Consider the following 13,722-nt stretch of genomic DNA (forward strand, 5'->3'; position numbering starts at 1 on the left):
AAAAAAAAAACTTTTTTCTTACAGTTTCAATGGGTTATTTAGTTCCAATGGCATCTGTTGACAATGAAAAATGACCACTGTAGCTACAACTCTGCTTTGGCTAAAAATGCTTAATTATAATGTTTCTATTTAAGGTAAGTTCCCTTTCTATCTTAAGAGCCTTGACCAAGAAAACAGCGTGGAAAATGTCCACAGCAGTGATTCGTACCCAGTTGCCTACAACTCTCTCAAGGCAGGAAACCAGCAGGGAGGGATCCCAGGAATGCCACTTAAGAGTCTTTCAGGGACCGGCAGGCAATCACAGAGGGGACCGCATCGGATCCCCCCCCACCCCTGCCTCATCCGCGTGAAGTTCACAGTCAGAGGTCACCCACATCCTTCCCTGCGTTCACAGCCACAGAAGCCTCCTCCATAAGCGTCGTTCTCACAGACCTGCACTTCATCCCCAGCCCCTTCTCCCCACCAGTCAGACAACAGGGGGCTTCTCTTGAACCGCACGGCACAATCCTCCACTGCACACCTGAGTCTCCCGCTGTGGACAGGTAAAAGAAAAACCGACGGAAGCCCGCTGTCCACCTTGGAGAAGAAAAATAATAGAAGTGCCTCGGGCAGCGTCACCGAGGCCGACGCAGCTCCCTGACACGCTGGCTGCTCAGAGGCTCCTGGTTCTCAGCGTGGCCTGCACGCAGGACAGGCGCTGAGCAGCACGTAAGAGGGTGGCGATGATACGTGAAAATCGGAATGCATCCCGGAGGAGAACCTGAGAGCCACCCCCATCCCTCCATCTGCTTTCTCACGACTCAGGCGGATCGGCTAGTGTCTGAGAGCTGACGGGTGGAGGCCAGGGGTCACCTCTGACCCCCAGGTCGTCTCTGTCCGGCCCACTCACCTCACACTAGTCTCTGACGTTGTCATACAAAGATCAGTACTTCTGTGTCCGAAACCCGGCTCCACTGACGGTGTAGATTATGATTTTACACGTGATGACCTTAAGGTGCCACAGAGAAGCCCCGCCTGTGCCCCAGGCCCAGGTGGGGTGCAGCTGGTCTTTGCTCCTCACAGAGGCCATCTCTTATCTTTGGGATCATTTCCTGAGGGCTGACTGCCGTCTCTCCACAGGAGACATGGCCAGCTCTGCTCTCCCAGGCAGCACAGACACTCCACGGGATGTCTTCCCCTGGACGCCTTCTGAGCTGCCTCTTTCGTTCCTCGTGAATCACGGTCTCGGCCTCCGGCAAAGCGACTGCTTTATTTGCTGCTGCTGCCTTTGAAACAGGTAAAAGTGGAATCCTCAAGAGTTTCGGGGGGGCAGGAAGCAAAATGGGCCTGGAAATGCTCTTTAAGGATCCATTTTCATGCAGCTATTCTGTATTGTGGGTTAAGAAAATCGGTCTGAGAGGAGAAAACATCTTCAAAACCACTGCATTTGGGTTCCAGTCCTCAGGGCGGATTTCTGCGGAGGGACGAAGCGTGAAGAACAACGTTCGCCGGGCTGGGCTGCTCTGTATTTCACTCCATCGAATCCCCTCTGCGGGCCTGCAAGGAAACCCCCACGTCACCGAAGACGCAGAGAGTCTGTGGTCTGACGCCTCACAGGCTGGTGGAGGTGTGGGGCCCCCACGGAGCCCCGCCTCACACCCCAGGCCACACCTGCCTCCAGAAAGACCCCTCCCCGGGGCCCCAGAGACTCTTTCCAGATCACCCCGGGGTTGCTGCTGCCACAGCCCAGTGGTGGAGGGGGCGTGCGGGGCCTCAGACCCCTGAGGGCCGGCAGACATGCTCAGAGTGAGGACAACGCGGGTATGTCACGTGTGTGCTGCTCCCGGAAGCGGCCCAAGCTCATTTGCATGCAGAAAGGACCTCTGCTGAAATCTGAGCCCTCTTATGGGCTCATTGCGTTTTTTCATGATACGTCTTCTCTGTGTGTTTATCACAGAGGCACCAAGGTTTGTTCCTAATGGGCGTTTCACACTGATTCTTTCAACATGGTAACCTGTTATTTGCATATTAATCACATAGGAATGGTCTTTGTTACAAAGAAACGTGTTATCTTGGAACACGTCACTCTGTCTGTCTTGAAACAGAGGTGGATACTAATCCTATTAATTCCGGCAATACTTACAAGTCACTCACCCTGTGCCAAACTCTGTTATCAGCACTTCCCAAAGATAAAATAGTTTAATCCCACAATCACTCCATCTCTATCCAGTGGGTAGATACAAAATTTTCCCTGTTTCAAAGTTGAGGAAACGGAGGCAGAAGGAGTTCAAGTAACTTGTTCAAGGTCACACAGTTAGTAAGTGGTGATATCAAGAGATAGTGCTCTCCCATAAGAAAAACCCTACAGTGCGCTTATTGATAGCTACCAACTAACAGCCAACCCCAGTGAGATGCTGTGAGTGTAATAAGAAAAATATATTTGGTCTTCGTCCTCGGTTCTGGCACAGAGTTCCTAAAACTGCAATTTCTTGAGTGATGAAGTGGTAAAGATGTCTTCTTATGTTATTAAGGTGACTTTTGGAAAGCCCCAAAGGATGGGGGCTGGTTGCCAGGCAAACCAACCATGTGATTAGAAGGTTGGAACTTTGCATCCCACCACCCCCACCTGGACCTCCAACCTCTGGGAAGGGAGAAGGGCTGGCAGTTGACTCAATCACTAGCGGCCAATGATTTTTAATCAATCGTGCTTATGTTATGAGGCCTCCATAAAACCCAAAAGGACAGGGTTGGAGAGCTTCGGGGTTGGCAAACACATGGAGATTCGAGGAGAGAGGCACGCAGGGGCAGGGCACAGAGGCTCCACACCTGGGCCCTGCATCCCTTCCACCTGGCTGTTCCTCAGTCATATCCTTTCAGAATAAACTGGTGACCTAGTGAGTAAAACGCTTCTCTGAGCTCTCTGAGCTGCTCTAGCAAATTAATCCAACCCGAGGACAGTGTCATGGGAGCCTCCGTCTATAGCAGGTCCCTCAGAAGCCCAGGGGACAGCCTGGACTTGCGATTGGCATCTGAAGGGGGGGGGCGGTTTCATGGGACTGAGCCCTCAGCCTGCGGGATCTGACACCTCGCCAGGTAAACAGTGTCAGGACTGAGCCGAACGCAGGACACCAGCCGGCGTGGGAGCAGTGCTCGGTGACGGTGGGGAAACTCCGCCACACATATGGGAATGGGGTTCAGAATCTTTACCCAGTTTTGAGGGAACAGTAGGGAGCAAAGGGGACTGGGGTCAACAAGATAGCAGAGCCCCCTCTGGCCTGAGACTTGGGGCCGTCTAAGAGCAGCCTGATTCCAGATTGACAGACCTTCCCATTCCTCCACAGACGCCTGAAATGTATGATTTTAAGGCAAATGTCCTGATTTTTTTTTTTTATGTTGGCCCAAATCGAAAGGAAAAAGAGAAAACACTCAGCAAGTGAAACAACACAGGCTCACGTCCTATACCCGTTTGCTCCTTGGGTCCAAGAGATGCTACAATGCTGAGGCGCAACTGTTCTCGCGTTTAGACAATTGAGGGGACCGGATGTGCTCTGGAAAACAGAAGCTTCTTCGCTTTGCAACTATTTCATCACGGGGGAGATGCAAGGTCCCTTTATTCACTGGAAAACCGTCATGTGCCCTAATGAATTGCTCAGCGTCCAAAGGCGTCAAATCCATCATCGCTGTTTTTATTTTTTGAAAATGATTAAATATCATTTTCTTTCCCTTTATAGCAAGATCCAAGTGACAACCGATCCATCAGCTTATCTGCGGCTGTTTAACTACAGCGTTTTGCATTCATTATTTCCTACTTAAATCATTCTTTTGAAAAGAGGGATAACCTAATTCCCCCGCCTGACAGCCGGGAAATTAAATGGCGTGTCTTTAAAATGAGTGTCTCTCCAAACCAAACACCCATAGCAGATCCATAAAATCAAGGCAGAAGAACATCAACCCAAAATAAGATATCCAAGGACCAGCTCCTGGGACACTCGGAAGGTTAAGAAGCCTTGGAACCCCAAACACAAACTTGCCAATTGGTAAACCATTTTGGAGAGCAGTGTGGCAGCAGAAAAGTGAAACTATGTACAGCCGAGAAGGCAGCAGTCCCATTGCTAGGACAGACCCTGGAGCTCGGGCATCACACTTTGTCACTCCCACCCCCAGCAAGAAATAGCTTTTGTATAGCAACTTAGGAAATTCAATACATAAGGGTTGCTAAAGTTCCATGAGATAATTTTCCTTATTATACGCTATGGACTCTGATACTTTCTAGCCTACGCTAATCTATTAAATTTCCCGTTCATTTTTTTAGATAGGTGTCATGACTCCTTAATGGACTACAATCTCAATTTAAAAATCACTATCCCAGAGGAACTAGTGCAAACATTTAAGATTGCACGTACGAAAATGGGCCCTAGGATCTATAAGAGCAAAGAGTTTACATAATATTCATCTATCAACAGAAGGATGAGTAAATAAATTATGAAGTACATGTATTATGGACGACTATTCATCAGAGGCAATGAAAGAACTACAGCTACATGAATCGACAGGGTTTAATTTAGGAAACGGTCCATGGAGCCCAAAAGGCAAGTTGCAGGATGAGTCTTAGAGCACAGGGCCATTTATATGGGTTGAAAACACACCTAAATGGTTTCTATAGAAAGTTACCTGCCTTAGTTTGGGCTGCTCTAACAGAGTAGCACAGACTGTGGAGGTATGTGTGGGGGGCGGGGGGAGGGGAGGAAGGAATCAACAGACATCAATTTCTCACAGTTCCAGAGGCTGGATTCCAGTCCAAGGTCAAGTGCTGGTAGGTTCAGTGCCTGGTGAGACCCACTCACTTCCTGGTTCACAGACGGCAATCTTTTTTCTGTGTCGTGATGGAAGGAGCAAGGGCGCTTCCTGGGGTCTCTTGTATAAGGACACTAATCCCACTCATGAGGGATCTGCCCTCATGACGTCACCACCTTCCAAAGGCCCTGCCTCCAAGTACCATCACCTTGGGGGGTCAGGATTTCAGCCTATGGATTTGGGGGGACACAGACATTCAGACCAGAGCAGCACCTATGTCGTAAAATTAAATCAACATTCATAAGAGATAAACATGGAATTGAGGAGAGTGGTTAAATCTCCTGAAGGGGAGGGCAATAGGGAGAGTGTTATTTGTTTTTGCTTTTGTTTTTTTTTTTAAGCTCTGCAGCAAATTTGGGGAACTATCCACCTGAGACAAAGCTATGTGGTAGACTGATAGGTGTTTGTCACAATATTCTCTATATTTGAAAGGATGCTTAAAATCGTTCCTAAGTTAATCGCTCACAAAGGTGACCAAGGTCAACGTCGGTAGTGATCAATCATGTGGGTAATCCGTACCCTTGATATGATGGGATGAAGATGGCACTTCCCAAAAACCTATAACCGCAGTCTAATCGAGAAGGAAAAAACTCAGGCCAATTCCAACAGGGGGGACATCCACTCGATCCCAGACCAGTCCTCATCCTCACTGTCTGGCTCATCAGAACCAAGGAAAGTCTGAGAAAGGTACAGTCGAGAGGAGCCTCAGGAAACAGGATGAATCATGTAATGTGGGACCAAGAAAAGGACATTAGGTAAACACTAAAGAAATCTGAATAAAGTATTATGGAGTTGAGTTAATAATAAAAGATCGGTATTGGTTCATGAACTGGAACAAATGTGACAAATATAAGGGGCTAATTTGCGGGGAACTGGGGGTGGAGTGGGTGGGGAACTGATAGGGGAAATCTCTGTACTGTCTGCTCAATTTCTCTGTAAATTTAAAACTGGCCTGAAAAGTCTATTAATTTAAAAACATAAAGGGGGTCATCTGGTAAGACAAGGAGACCTCGGGTGGGAGGCTGCACACCCCTCCCGCGAGTGGCATCAGGCTGCCTAACCAGCCACGTTCACGTTCAGGCTGCAAACCGCCCATGGTCAACAGAATACTGAACCATGCTCTGCAGGTACCTATGGAAAGCAAGCTAGGATGCTGGCCACGGAACTGGATAAAGCCAAATCAAACGCCCTTTCAAAAGACACAGAGGTTTCTTCTCACGCAGAAAGGGGGCTAAGCAACATCATACCTTCTATGTAGGTTGAAAGGTTCGGGGCAAGAATCGATGCTTCATTGAGACAGGCGGCATTAAACGAACACTTCCAAAGCATCAAGAATTGTCTCCAGGAAGCCAGAGGAGTGATGGTGGGGACACAGAGGGAGGCAACCACTCGAAGGTTCACTGGATTGCTTTTGTCAAAGGCTTGCGCTGGAACTGGGGGAGGTTGCATGGTTTCAGTGATCACCTTGGTCAGTGGCATCATGCCCCCATAATTAACATGTCAAAAAATAAACAAAGATGTCAAAATAATGACATGAAAATAAAATGATTTCATGGAGCGGCTGGGGTTTCTAACAAACACCAACACAAAAGGCCAAATACAGAGCCGTTCCCATTAGCGTCCACTGTGCAAGTCACCCTCGGTTAGTTTCATCAACTACCCGTTAGAAATGTGGCCTGAAGGCTCCGATACGGACTCACCATGCCAGCAGACCTTTGGAGAGAAAGCCTCCAATTTCCTCGGACTCAACATCTGCCTGCAGAAGGGAACTACAAAAGTTAAGCCCCACGGTAGAAATAGAAGCTGCACTCGGTAAGAAAGGGCATGTTGGAATCTAAATGACACCCGGCGTTTCCAGGACAAACTCATTCTCTATTTTTATGCCACAAAGGCCCTGAGGAGCAAGACACAGGCTCGCAGTGATTAAGGCAGAAACTTCCCAGAGCCGGGAACGATGAAGCTGAAGTTGGGGGCTTGGAAAGGCCACCAAAACCCTACCAAAGAGCTCACCTTTGGCAGAATTTCTCTTTTGCACCATCCTCTTCTGAGAAAGCAGTCTTGGGCCTAGAATTATCTGACATATATTTGTTGAGAGTCTATTATGTGCCAGACACTGTTCTAGAATCTTGAAATCTGGGCTCAATCTGAGATCCACCAGTCATAGCTATGGGAGTCTCATTCACCCCATCTGTAAATGAGGCTAATCATGCCACCTTCTTCACAGGGATATTTTGATAATTAGGGAGGATAATATATAGCATAGGACCTCGCACACAGTAGGTGCTCAAGCAGTGTTGCATTGAGTCAGATCTGCTCCCAATAAAATGACCTCTGAAAGCCCCTCCCACAATGGAACCTCTCCTGGACTACCTAAAGTGGCCCCATCCAGATCCACCCTCCACAGGTGCTTTGAACTCTAAGACGATCCAACCACTATCCAATCTTTTCATTCAGGAAGATTAATTCAACACAGTATTAACATGATGTAAAGAACGGTTTAACGAGCCACCTTCCCAGAAATGTTTCATTTTTTAAGCACTTTTAAACTCTTGCTCATCCTTTAAGGACCAGGTCAAATGTCACCTCCTCTGAGGTGCCTTTCAGGGTTCCTCCTTACAGAACACACCTTGTTCATGTCACTTGGTCTCTCGTCCTAGAACTGTGCAGAGCGCCCCCTACAGGCTGGGCTCGCTGTCTCAGCAGCTGTCTCTTGCACCAGTTTTGAGCATCTGGAGAGAGAACCAGATCTGCTTCTAAAAAGGACTGCAAAAGTCTAGCCAATTGTGGAGACCTGCTGAGACAGGCAACAGGGAGCTACCAGGTCGTGAAAAAAGTGGTGTTTGAAGATTAGTCTGGCAGCTGGTAGCAGAATAGATTAGTGGGGAGGAACCACAGTCGGAGAGGTCACCAGGCGGCCACGGGACCGTCTGCATATTACCGGGATAAAGTCCCCTGCCAGTGAGGCCGTCCTGGTCAGCAGGACTCAAAGGCATAAAGTAAGATACATTCTTTTAAAACCAACAACAAAAGTATAGATTTTTCTGCTCCAAAACAGCCATCTTGAGAATTGGGGGAACTTCTAAATGTAGCCACTTTGAAACCTATGAACGTATTCCAGACACGGTATCACTTCTCACAATGGATAGTTGATTAAGCGAAAGAAAAGACAAGCCACAGCCTGGGCGAGGAGATTTGCAAAGCACAAAACTGATAAAGGAGTGGCATCTAAAATATACAGAGAGCTCTTAACACCCAACCATAAGAAAAGAAACAACCCAATTAAAAAATGGGCAAAAGAGCTGAACAGACTCCTCACCAAAGAAGACAGATATACAGATGGAAAATAAGTATATGAAAAAATGCTCCATATCATATCAGGGACATGCAAATTTAAAAAAAAACAACAACGAGATGCCACTACACACCTATCAGAATGGCTCAAATCCAAAACACTAACAACCAAATATTAGTGAGGCTATGGAGTCACAGGAACCCTCATTCATTGCTGGTGGGGACGCACAATGGTGCAGCCACTTTGGGAGACAGCCTGGCAGGTTCTTATAAAACTAAACAGGCTCTTACCATACAATCCAGCAATCACGCTTCTTTGGTGTTTACCCAAAGTTGAAAACTTACGGCCCCCAAAACTACGCACATGGATGTTTATGGCAGATTCATTCATAATGGCCAAAGGTTGCCAAGGGCAACCAAGACGCCCTTCAGTAGGTGATGGATAATTAAAATTCCATCCAGACAATGGAATATTATTCAGCTCTGAAAAGCAATGTGCTTTCAAGCCATGAAAAGACATGAAAGGACCTGAAATGCATATGACTAAGTGACAGAAGCCAAATTGAAAAGGCCACACACTATGTGATTCCAGCTATATGACATTCTATAAAAGTCAAAACTTTAAAGACAGTAAAAGGATCAGTGGTTTTTTTGTTTGGGGTTTGTTTTTTGTTTTTGTTTGAGAACTGGCACTCTCCCACAGAGCTGGCAGGATACACTGGCAGCAAAATTTCACAAAAGCTTCAAAAACTGAAAGCATTATCATGTCTTTTGACCTACCCATTGGCCCCTAGCAGTGTCTCCCAAATCTTATCTGCAGGATTATTCAACAGACATTTTATGTTTAAAAAGGAAAAAAGAATGTTTAAAGGGGATTTTAAAAGGGGAAAACATGAAACATTATAACAATGGCCAGCAGCCATGTTTAAAAGGGAAAAAAAACGAAGCGTGGTGAATGAATAGAACACACTTCTGTCATATCGATAGAGTGGTGTACCACCATTAAATATTACATTTAAAATTACAGGTTCATTGAAAGCCTCCATGAATCCTAAAACTGTGGGAAAGAAATTACATATGTGTGCATGCTTGTATTTTGGGAGGAAGAGGGCCCCCCACTTTTATTGGTTTATCAAAGATGTTAATATTTAATGACATGACAAGATACTGCCATATATTTATTCTAAGGCAATACAAGAAAATGACAGCTTTCCGAGCTAAACAAATTCTAGTGCTGACAAAAATAACATGTCTGCGTACGTACATGGGAACGCATACAAACAAATACCCTCATCGAAGTTTTACGCATGCCTGCCTTTGAATCACACAAAGGGTCAAGGACGATTTTTACCTTCTCCGTTTTACTCAGCTTATTTTCTAAGTTTTCTACAATTGAATAGCTATTCACTTTTGAAGTAAGAAGGCTTCTGTGATGCTTATGCTGGAAGTGGCCAGCAGCATAAATTCACAAAGAGTCTCCCACTGGTTAAAAAAAGAGGTGGAGTGTTTTAAAAATAGTTTTTTGGGGTTTGTTTGTTTGTTTGTTTGTTTGTTTGTTTGTTTGTTTTTGTCTTCGCTTCAGCTGGCCTGAGCCCTTTTGGGGGTGGGGGAGGGGTTCTCCATTTCCCAGAGGAGAACTCCATTGTCACTTTCTAGCACAAATTACAGACAAGCCATGATGAATTCCTGCCCGTGGAATCCTGGTTTTGAACTATTGTGGTAGCTGGTATTCCGAGATCTCCAGGGGTCCAACAGCAAAAATGGGATCAGCAAAATCCAGGAAAGGTGTGTTTCTAAACCCTTTCTTTTCAAAACCTCACATTGTTCAAGATAAAATACCTTGGTCTTCTTAGGGTGTTTACATTCATGAATATTTAACTCCTTCCTGTATCCCAGTAATTCTCAGCTCTGGCTACCCATGAAAATCACCTGGAAAGCTTTCTTTAAAATGTCGGAGCCCCGTGACACCCCAGGGGGAAAGTAAGGCCTGAAAAAGGTGGAGTTTCGAAGCCTCCCAGCCTTTTCTGATGTGCATCCAGCATTGAGAAGCCTTGATTTATTCATTCAACAAAGTGGTCATAAAGCCCCTGTTTGGGTTTCCTGGAGCTGCTGGAACAAATCACCACAAATTCAATGGCTTAAAACAACAGGGATTTATTCTCTCGCAATACTGGAAGCCACAGCTCCCAAATGAAGGTGTGAACAGGACCTGACTCCCTCCGAACGGCTCTGAGGAAAGTCCATCCCCAGCCTTTTCCAGCTCCTGGCAGCTCAGGGGCTCGCTGGCTGTGGCTGCAGCACTGCCGTCTCTGCCTCCATCTTCGCGTGGCCGCCTCCTCTGTGTGTCTATCTTATCAGGTCTCGTCATCAGATTGAAGGCCTGCCCAGATAATCCAGGGGGATTGCAACTCAAGGTTCTTAATTACATCTGCAAAGTCCTTTTTCCAAATAAGGTCACATTCACAAGTTTTGGGGAGCAGGATACCAACCCATCTTCTGAGGGACCACCGTTCAACCCACTACTGCCTCTATGTCCACATGCTAGGTGGCCTCCTAGTGTTGTGGGTACCGCTGAAGACAAGCGAGCTGACAGATGGCGGAGGAAAGGGGAATGCTAAGAGCAGGGCGTGCACAGAAGGGGCACCTCCGGCCGTGCCGGATGAAACAACGTCGGGGGCGTCGTTTAGAGCTGGGACTCTAAAGGCAGGTTTCTTTGGCTACTTCCGGTTCTGAGACCTTCGGAACGCATTTAAACTGTGCCTCAAGGTACACATCTGCTCATTGGGAATAACAACAGTTACTGCCGGACAGGCTTCTAATATTTCTGATTTTCTGAAGTTTATTTTCTGAAAAGGTTTACAATAGTGCCTGGCATGTCATAAGCATTACATGGTTTTTCATTTTTAAAATAAGGGGTAAACAGCAGAGTCACACAAAACTGTCCTCAAAGTCACACTGAAACATTCCACTTGGTCTTTTACCTCTCAATAAATCTTTTTCAGGATGAAAGAAACCAACATAAACTGAGTCTGGTAGCGAAAAATACTTGTTCCTAGGAATAGAGGCAGCTGTTATCACTGAACCATCTTCACTCTTGGTTTTCTTCTTTTTTTTCAATCATAAGAAATATATATATATATTTTTGTACTTCCATCATTTTTTTACTCCCATCTCCCCTTTGACAAGCATCAGCCTCTTCTCCATATCTGTGCATCTGTTTCTATTTTGTTTCATTTATTTTTTTATTTTTTTAGATTCCACATATAAGTAAAATCCTAGGGTATTTGTCTTTCTCTGTCTGACTCATTTCACTATAATACCCTCTAGGTCCATCCATGTTGTCGCAAATGGCAAGATTTCATTCTTTATTATTGCTGAATAATATTCCACTGTGTTTGTCATCTTTTTCTTTGTTTAACGAGAATAAGACTCCTTAAAGTGCAGTGAAAGATTTAGGATAGTCGTGTTTCACAAATCCATAAAATGACACGTGACACGGTAACTTTCCTGTCTTAACATTGTTTGTTGCTTACTGTTCAACTGTTAAATTTCACCAAAAACGATGAGTCTGTTAAAACGGTGATCCCTTCATCTGCTCAGTGGGTTATACACTTTTTGGATTAGAGCAGACAAAGAAAAACTGAAACTCCAGATTTTCCAATACAGTAAACATTTGCCTTTGACCTTTATTTCACCTTGAGCTGGGTTACAATCATGTGGGGTGTGTCTGTGTCCGTAAAGAAACCTATTTTAGGGCTTTTGTCTTTCTACCCAATGGAGAAGCACAAATGCCTACTTCCGTGGTACACCACGGAGCTTCCGTCTGCCTCCGTTCCAGTTTTTAGATGAAAACGTGCTCTGTGTTGTGGTTTCTGACAGCACCTAATGCTGCACCGTTTTTCCTCTGAGGTTCGGGTCCCACCAGCCAGACAGAAACCCTTCAAGCACCAACCTTGTCTCTAGCTCTCCGGCCACGCGTGGTTCTCATACAAATAGTCCATCGTCTCGATTTCCTTTCCTCTGCTTCCATGTTATCTGTTCTGAACACTTTCAAATTTGCTTATTTTTCTAACCTCTTCGCTTCTTTTTTGGCAACACCAGTCTCTATCTAGTGGTTTTCATCTTACTCCTCACATTCCCTCACAATGAGCGTTCATTAAAATGTTTCACATTAAGACCTTCACAGCCTTTCTAGCTGAGCCTGTTGGGTCTTCCCATGCAACACATTTTTAATTCTTATCACAGAATTTCAGGCAGTAAAGTACATTATATTCTATTAAGAACTCGATTTCACCCAAGGTTGTCACAATTCAGAGATTACAGCTTTCTGTGGGACGTTTCGTTAGGGATATTCACATATTCACTTTGTTAGCCAGCAAACATGGTCTGTAAGCCTGTATTTCACGCCCCATTTGATATCACAATTCAACAACCAAAAAAACGCGTAACAAGAAGCAATTATTTATTTAGATTATGGAATGGATTTGAGAGGGACATGAGATAAGCATGAATTGTCACACCAAAGAACAATGCCCATTGTCCTTACAGCCCAAGGGAGGTGGGAAACTAAAAGTGAAGGAGAAAGAGTATACGGGAATTTGAGACGTCTCGTAATTATGTAATTCTGGTTATGTAGCTACTTTTCTTCTCTTGGAACCTTCTTTCATCTCTTCTAAAGGGTGCAAAATCGATTCTCACAAAGCCAAAAGTGATAACCACAGCCTCCGCGTCTCCTTCAATTTAAAACATTACCACTTGATCAGTCCAATAGTTCAACAAAATTAATTTCCTATATGCTTAGACCACGGGCGCCACCATCCTGTACCCTGGCAGTGATTTCTGAGGGTGTAAGTCACAGCATCCCATCTGGAGAACATGAGGGTCAGCAGGACTATGGTAACTGCCCGGCCACCTCTGTTTCTACCCTCCCAGCATCCATCTACCCCCCACACACACACACACAGCCTAGACCATTCCCCCATACACTAAGCCCATGTTGTCCAGGTGGGTGCATCCACCCCCACTTCCAGGGCTGGCTACACAGACTGGTTCGGGGTCCGTGATCCAAGTTACGCCAAACAGACTCAGTGACCAGCACCCCCAGGACTTGTGCTGACCCAATGGGGAAAAGCAGTGTTCTCCCTGGAGTGACAAAGCCAGCAGGATGGCCGCTGGGAGATGCGGTGGCCAACATGCCACCAGGAAGGAACAGCCTGCTGAGATAATGCCAACCCAGAGGACAGACAAGAGACAGGTTGACAAGGATGCTGCCCGAGCACCCGCCAGACGCCCCGGGACCAGCCCACCCCTGAACTTGTCCATTTGCGTGAGGCGCCCCAGGCCCCCTTTCTGCTTCCACTTCATCAGTATGGTCCCTGACGTCCTCAGTGGGACAAAGGTCCCTGAGAAGCAGCCCAGCAACCAGGAGAAGCCTTCCAGTGGGGACGCTAACGCACGGGTCTCTGTGCAAATCAGAGACCAAGCCATTACCCGTGACCGACATCACCTCTGAAGAGTGGGGCACACACTGCTGGCGGACCACCACTCTCCCACCTTCCTCCCCTGACAGCTGGCCATCTCCCACCACCAAGCCTGACG

At 46.2% G+C, this 13,722-nt stretch overlaps 1 protein-coding gene across 1 annotated transcript in view; it reads right to left on the bottom strand.

Annotated features, from left to right (window-relative positions):
• LOC109386029 (transmembrane protein 132B-like) overlaps positions 1-13,722 on the bottom strand; it is a 291,749-nt gene that overhangs the window by 82,900 nt on the left and 195,127 nt on the right. The window contains exon 4 of the mRNA XM_019648876.1: positions 1,595-1,760. Coding sequence (XP_019504421.1) covers positions 1,595-1,760 — 166 coding nt within the window. The remainder of the gene's footprint in view (positions 1-1,594; positions 1,761-13,722) is intronic.

The sequence above is a fragment of the Hipposideros armiger genome, unplaced genomic scaffold (assembly GCF_001890085.2).
Source record: "Hipposideros armiger isolate ML-2016 unplaced genomic scaffold, ASM189008v1 scaffold_128, whole genome shotgun sequence".
Classification (NCBI taxonomy): domain Eukaryota; kingdom Metazoa; phylum Chordata; class Mammalia; order Chiroptera; family Hipposideridae; genus Hipposideros; species Hipposideros armiger.